The following is an 8,166-nucleotide window of genomic DNA, read 5'->3' on the forward strand; positions in this document are numbered from 1 at the left end:
TATCAGTCTTTAAAAACTCCAGCATCAGGCTCTACTTGTGAAGACGCTGCACAAATATGAACTTTATAAGTTGAAAATGTAGCATTAAAATGTAGCAGTATATTTGCAAAACAAGAAGTAATAATATGGAGTCATAAGGTTATGAGGTGTCAGTTTGACTTGCAGTAGGACCGTGATGTTGATATAAAGTTAATGGATTAATGAACTCTGCTAAAGTAGTTAATGATGTAATAATAGAAAACATCCACGTGGATCCTCTACCATAAGGCATGCATGCTGGGTTCTCTGTTAAAAAACATCCATGTTTGGCTGCACATCAATGCCAAAAGCAAGCCATTGAGACAGTGACAGAAAAGCCTTTGTGTGTGTGTGTGCTGCAGTTAAATTTCAGTATGATATGATCTAATACTGTACTTTCTTTCTGTCTTAAAACCCCTTGCCTGCATGTTCTTGCCTTCTCTCATCGGTAGTCAGATTTAGCCTTATGGAAAAGCTGTTTACTTTATACCAGTGCCAGCATATGACTTACATTTTTATGTCATATTTATTTATTATTCATTTATTTTAGGTTGTTATTATGATGGTGGAAGTGCTCAAATGTAATTAATTTGATTTGCACAGTTTCTTAAGTTTACATGTGTTTTGTTCTATGACTCAGTTCTTATCAAACAAATGTGTTGACCTGTATTGACCGTATAGATGTCGATACCATATAGATTCTCTGACCTTTGTTGACATGTACTGAACTAATAGCATATTTTCATGTCCCCAGTCATTGCTGTAATCTGCATGTGTGTCCATGTTTTGAGATGTCATTTGGTAAATGTTATATCATCATATCATAACATGAGTGTCATCGTGTTAAAGTATTACAACAGTTTGCTGCAAATTCAGCTTTCATCCAAAAAAGGTTTCAGTTCGAAACACTGAAGTAAAAACACCAGAGCTCAGATCAGCAGGGCGAGGTCACTCATCCTGCTGATCAACTGATGATCAGAGTCTCCTCTTTGTCTCGTAAGCTAAGCCATTACAGGGAAATTGCAAAAGTCACTCCAGATCAGTGTCTGTGGGCAACTTCATCTGTCTCAGTGTATCTCGGCAGTTAAAGGTCAGAGGTCAGGGTTCGGCCCTGTCGCGGTTTCACTCCTCCTGCTGAGATTTCTGCTTGTAGACTGTAGAAGCCATATTGCATTGTCTCTTGATGTCGTGTGTGCTGAAACACTTGTGGAATCTCATCGAACTGTAAATAAGAGAGCCAAGAAAAAAAAAGACTAAATTAACATGCGAACCTAACATAAAAGACAATGCTCTGTAATGTTTAAAAAATTCTTATGAATGTATCATACCTAGAGATAAAAAGCTGTATGAAAATGGATTACTCATAATATTTCATTAAATATAGCTGTTGTATTTTCCTCTTGTTTTGTTTCAGTTACTGTGTTTGCAGTGTTTAAGTGTGCATGTAAAAGTCACTTTTACCTGCAGAAAAAGGGTGTTTCTGCAAAATATCAACGCTTGGAGGTGGCGTATACTCTGGCATATATCTGTCTCATAATCCCTCTCCCTCTGTGCTTGCTACCATATGACAATACTAAGCCCACCCAACAATGCTGAAGGATTAGCTCTCTGCCCTTTTCTTTGTGCTTGTGCTGGAGCTCTGGAGAAATGGAGAGAAAAAGAAGGAGAGAGCAGAGACAGAGAAAAAGCAAATTGTGGGCAGCAGAGACGGAGAGCGTGGGTTTGGGTGTGAAAAGGGCATGAAAAAGGGAAAGAGGCAAAACAGTCGTGGACAGATGAATGATGTTTGATGACTTTGGCTCATTGTATTTCTTGTAGCCATTGTTCAGAATCCCTTCGAGATCTCTTCCACACAAGACAGAGGAGACAATCCAGCTGACAATGACACCAGAGTATAAACCGCCTCTGGTGAGTCAGAGATGGCGTGCAGTGTCAGAGGTAGCAGCTGTGTGTGTGTGTGTGCGCGCGTGTATGTATGTGTGTGTGTGCAAAATACGAATAATGCAGAGGATGCCTGTAGGACCGGGAGGGCTGGGAGGAGGGCAGATGGTCGTCTACTGATACAACAGAATCCAGGCAACAGGGTCCTCCAGAGAGCTGGGTTTTACACCTGGCTTAACACACACACACACATACACACATGCACGCACACACACAAACACACACATACACACACACACACACACACACACACACACACACACACACACACACACAGATACAGACTTATACCCACAATCTACAATGTCCATGCTTTTTCCTTTTTTCTTTTCAAAATCTTTAGGTTTTGCCCTAAATGTGCACATTCAGTTCTAGGTCTGATTACAAGATCCAAGTCTGGATTTTTAATAGTTTAGTTATGAAACAAAAACACTGAATTATTTGGGAGAGAAATTCAATCCTGTCTTTGCCTGATTATTTCATCTGGAAATGGACTGAGGGTTAATTTAAAACATAAAAATTTAACTTCTTCATTAACTCTCCCTGATGTTGTTAAATCCCATTCTTTTATTCTTACCTTTTTAAATTCTTGTTATTTTCATACAGATTGTAAAGTGATATATGTAAATAGCGTAGTTATATTCACTCATAAGAATCCTAAGTTTATAAGCAAGGTCTTAGCCAGGATTTTTCAAATTGAGTTGTTAAATTATTATTTTTTATATGTAGTATAAATTACATGGGACAGTTATTGCAAGGAATCCCTAAAAATCAGCAGCTTCTTATACACCCAACACAGCTAAACCTAAAATAAACCGCCATTTCTTTTAACTCATTTACCCCAGAGTACATATTTCCAGGAAATTTCAAATCTGTAAAACACAGCTTTTTATCCTCTAATATAAAGTTGTAATTGCTGTGTCAAACTTTTTAAAAACTGCCAGAAAGGAGAAATACAGAATCCTGGGGATAAAAACACTGTTATGCTAAAAAATGTTGATATTTAAAAGTGCCGTCATAAAACCCTGAAACCACAGGAAAAAGACATACAGCATGACCCAGACTCAAGAAATACTATCTCATCATAAAACATAACTGATGATATCAACTTTCATTGCATATGAGACAATGAGAGGTGGACGGTGTCATTTAACCTGCTTACGTCCACTAGGTGGCATCAGTAGACTGTTTCTAATTTGGCCATTGATCAGCCTTAAGAAATATTAGACATGAGGTGACAACAGCCACAGGAGGAAGATGTACCGAAGCAGTTTCCATTAAATCAGACAAAATATTAGATTATTGCATCATAACAGTTACAAATATCTGGAAACAAGAGTCACGTGTTGATTTTCCTCCTGTTTTTTGCAACTGCGGTCACAGGCTGCTTCTTTAACTGGAAAACTTGATTTTTTAAATGTTTTTTTTAACTGTTTTTCTGTTTATTTTGGGTTTACACGAAGAAACTGCAAATGATTTTCAAAGACATAAAAGTGCTGCATTGTTTTCTAATTATCTCATTGTGTGTATGACTAATAAAAGGCAACAGGCCCGATAAATCCCATTTACAGCACATTACGTCACCTGCTATTTTACACCTGCAGTTATTCCTATATGTTCTGTGTATCCTTTAAGGCCTGCAAATTAATCAACCAATTAAAGCATTTATGCCAAATGTTTTAATTGTTTTGAGGTTTTAAATTACGCATCATCAGCATTGTCATATAGATTCCACATTTATCCTAAAAAATGTATTAATTAATGCTTTGGTGAGCTTTAATTGCATGTCATTCATTGACTGAGCATTCTGACTGATTTCTCTCCATAAAAACATCAGTGCACATTAGCGGCATTAAACGCCACTGAAAGACAATTTAAGCAACCGAGACGGATTGATAAAATGCATAATTATAATAAAAATAGCATGAATAATAATACCAAAACATCTTGTCAGAGTTGCGACTTTTCCTCTGGAGCTTAATAAACATGCAAAGACTGCAGTGTCATAGAAAACAAATACGATTTAATGACAAAAAAGCATATAGAAATTGTGCAATCGTGGATTTCTTTTCCTCTTCGTTTGATCACAGATTTCAGGTCGATGCTATTTTGTTTTGGTTTTGTTTATTTTTTCCCCAGAAACTCACATTCAGCTGAAGGATTTGAGGAGTCTCAGAGATAAAAAAAAAAAAGAAAAAAAAAGCTTTTGGATAACAGAACGATTGGGCCTGTTGAAATGATTATGTAATGAAGGTTTAAATAAGGCAGAAATGCCCTGCTGGACATTATTATTAAACGTAACGTAACCGTAAAATATGATGCTTCATGTTAAATAATTATCTGTGATATAAATTCAATATTTTCGTTACGGACTAATATTGACGTTTTTAACGGGGCCTAATACATTCAGAAAGTTTTTGACATGCAAATACATTATGAGGAATTGTCTGGAATTGTTATATGTCTATTAAAATATTACTCAAATTCACATTCATCCGCATACTTCAGCTGAATCTAAGTTTCTCAGTGTCTGTATTTTCATCTCCATCTGCTAACATGGATCCCCCCCTCCCACACACAGCCTATAACCTCCCACCATCACACCAGGTTATCAATCACAGGATTTAAGTGGCACAAGAGCACGTGTGTGTGTTTGTGCTTTGGCACAGACTGACAGAGAGAAAACTGAACAAACAAACATACAAACAAACAAACAAACAAACAAACGAAGCCATACAAAAAACGAATGGAGATACATCCCACAAATAGTCTTCTCAGTGAATGAATGAGTTACACTGTAGTGAAAGCCACTGCGGCCAGAGCTGGTACCAGGATATATTCAGTCAGTCTGTTTTCTGTTTTGTTTTTTTTTGTGTTTTTTTTTCCTTCATAGGAAAGGAAGGCAAAAATTGGGCTGGATTGCTTTGAGTGTTTCCAGCCGGACAGTCTCGGTCCTTCTTGTCACAGCATTTTGGAAAAGTACAGAAATAACAAACAGCAAAAACACACTGTAAACAGGCGCACAGAAATGTCGAAAAAGCATTAAAGTGAACCAATACTCAGTCTCGATGAGAACATTAGAATTATTATTATTATTATTATTATTATTGTTTTTATTATTACTCAGAAGGGTGTTGTCCATACGGAATGATTTCTGAACGTAAGACATTTTATTATACGATATTAAAGCAAGGTAGATTCAATTTAATTTAAATAAATTATGGTGTAACTGACACTAAACAATCAATAGGCTACATTACACTGAATTTAGATTAATCACCTGAATTGTATAATAATAATAATAATAATAATAATAATAATAATAATAATAATAATAATAAAGGTAGGAGTTGGCTGGTATTGGCTTTCATTTTTAACATTGTACAGCAGGTGTCTGCCATTTCAGCCCTCTTTTGCCACAAGCTGCGAAGAACCCCTGTTGCTTTTGTTATGATGGAAAGATGGCGTTTATTTACCCACACTGACTGCGACTTTTTTTTATATTTCCCCTCCTTTAGCTGCGGACACCTCGTGCCCACATCACACTATGCCTTTCTTTAATGACACGTTACATAATGACACATCTGCGCCTTGGTAGAAGATATAGAAAAAGCATTTCGGTGTCAATGTCGCTTTTTGTTTTTTCTTTTTTTCTTCTTCTTCTTTTTTTCTTTTCTTTTTTTTGTGGTTAGCACACACCAGCCGTATCCCAATATGCTTGGCAGTTCCGCGGCATGAAACCTCTCCATACAGCTCTCTGCTATGCGTATTTTTAGTGCTTGGGTGCCACTGTATATCCTCACTGTATGTGTCCATGGTTCCAACGTTTTAAACTGGCTGAGGTCCAGTTCCGAGCGGTCCAGCACAGAGAATCAAACAAATAAGGGGGTATCGTACCTCCTTAAGGGGTCCGCGCTCTGCTGAGAATGGGTCACTGCACAGGAGTTTGTCCTCCGTGGTGAGGAGGGGTGTCCCCATACATGTCCTCTCCTCCTGGTAGCTGTCCCCCAGCGGGTGTCATCCTCTTCTCCTTCTGCCTTCTGTTACAAAACCAAACCCTCACCACCTCCTTCTCCAGCTGCAGGCTGTCCGCTAGGGAGTTGATCTCCGCTGCTCCTGGTTTTGGACATTTGAGAAAATGGCTCTCCAGAGCCCCTTTGACGCCCACCTCGATGGAGGTCCTCTTTTTCCTTTTCCTTCCCTGTGCCGCGATTTTGTCCAGGCTCGTTGGGCTCCCCGAGGTGGAGTCCGCCTCCTCCAGCCACTTGTTCAACAAGGGCTTGAGTTTACACATGTTTTTGAAGCTGAGCTGAAGCGCCTCGAACCTGCAAATGGTGGTCTGAGAAAAGACGTTTCCATACAGCGTCCCAAGAGCCAGTCCCACATCCGCCTGGGTGAAGCCCAGCTTGATACGCCGCTGTTTAAACTGCTTGGCAAACTGCTCCAACTCGTCGGAGGTCGGTGTGTCCTCGTCTGACTGGTCCTGGTGGCCCCCGTGCTGGTGATGGTGTGAGAGAGACTGCTGGTGGGCCCCAGGGCCGCCTCCGTGTTCACTGAGGTGCGGGCTGTGGCTGTGGTGGTCCTCATCCCGCAGGGGGTGGTGGTGCATCCCCCCTTGCTCTCCCCCCGGCATCAAACCAAAACCGGACTGGGAATACACCAAGCTCTGGCCCTCAGATGTCGCCATACCGGGGATGTGCGTGGTGGCTGTGCTGGTTCGCCATGCTCTGGCGTCGTGATGCGCCTGCTGGTGCGCTAGGTGAGGGTGTCGCTGTTGCTGCTGCTGCTGCTGCTGCAGACTGCTGGAGTTCTGCAGCTCCTCTCGGTCACTGTCGTGTAGTGCGGGCTTCACGTCCTGTTCTCCGAGGGGACTAGATGGCCAGGGTGTCCCGCTGTCACCGTGAGACAGCGCCGTTATCCACTGGTGCGCGTGGCTGAGCGGATGTCCACCGCCCGGTAACGTGCTATAGTCGTTCTGGAGCAGGGTGTGCGCGTCCCTGTACGCTGCTGCCTGCTGCATACTCCCGGACTCCGAGTGTGGCGGCGGCGCGCTGCTGGGGGTGGTGAGGACGCTGTAGTGGTTGGACGTTGCGGTCGCCATAACTATTGGAGCCAGAGTGATTGCTGGAGTTAAAAGGAGGCTGCCTTTGACAGTAACTCTTTTGCGCCACGGGGCAGCTAGGCGTCTCTCTCCAGCATCTCCCGGGCTCTGTGCCAAGGGGACGCAGAGGCGCGCACCTGTGGTCCGCCTCGCTCCGCTCTTTATTGGCCAAGAACGGTTGACAGATGTGGTTACCCCTGACAGCACCCCGCTCATTGGTCACGGGAGATTGTACAGAAACCCCAATCACTCTGCCCAACAATACTAGCAGTCCTGCAGCATGCTAGAGTACAAAGTGGAGGGAGATTTCAGGCTGCCGAGTGTAAACACAGAATAGACTGAGCTTACCTCAGCTAGAAGAAAAAGAAATGTGAATGAAACTGAAAGAACTTCATTAACAAGGTGATCACATTTATTGCGTGTCAAAATGGTGCGTAAAAGTTGCATAAGATACACAGAATGTTCACTTTAATTTATGTAAATGCGCTCGTTTCAGGGGGCTTATACTAAAAAAGAAACTATTAAACCATTTACTCTCAGTTTTAATGCATCTGAAGTACAATATTTTGGGCAGTAACGCAGCGATCATGGCGAGAAACTTCCAGCTGCCTCTCTGCTCTCAGGACGCTGTCCAGAGAGAGGGCTGCGTGCTTCCAGGGCCTCTGCCCCGTTGCCATGGCGAACGCTGTGAATGGAACAACAACGCCCACGTCACAGCTGCAATCGTTCCTTCTTTTCGTTCCGTACCAAAGGGCTCATTGGGGCCGTGCGCTCGGCCGTCGGGACAAATAATGGGGGGCGAGCGGAGCGGGCAGCTCGGGGCCAAAGAGAGGAGGCTGCAAGAATGGATCCTTGAGCCTGCTCTGCGCCCACGGTGTCCCCCTTCCACCTGCTTGTTGGGTAAACTTTTGAGATGGATGTACCCACAGTGGCACGCGAGGTTTCCCCCCAAATCTCCAAGCAGGAAAGTAGGACTTGAATTTGGAGTAACATAAGGATTTAAAAAAAAAAAAAAATCTTTATCTTCTTATCTTCAGCAGTGATGGTTCTGCACTTTGATAGTTTTACTGCAACTTCACCACATTTGAGAGAGAGAAAAATACTAC

At 42.0% G+C, this 8,166-nt stretch overlaps 1 protein-coding gene across 1 annotated transcript; it reads right to left on the reverse strand.

The window, feature by feature from the left end:
- Positions 1 to 5,890: 5,890 nt before the first annotated feature.
- On the reverse strand, positions 5,891 to 7,276 carry pou3f2a (POU class 3 homeobox 2a). The gene has a single exon (XM_053337509.1). It carries the CDS (start codon positions 7,274 to 7,276, stop codon positions 5,891 to 5,893), a length of 1,386 nt encoding a protein of 461 aa, XP_053193484.1.
- Positions 7,277 to 8,166: the final 890 nt, after the last annotated feature.

This window comes from Scomber japonicus, chromosome 17, assembly GCF_027409825.1.
Source record: "Scomber japonicus isolate fScoJap1 chromosome 17, fScoJap1.pri, whole genome shotgun sequence".
NCBI classification, from domain to species: Eukaryota; Metazoa; Chordata; class Actinopteri; order Scombriformes; family Scombridae; genus Scomber; species Scomber japonicus.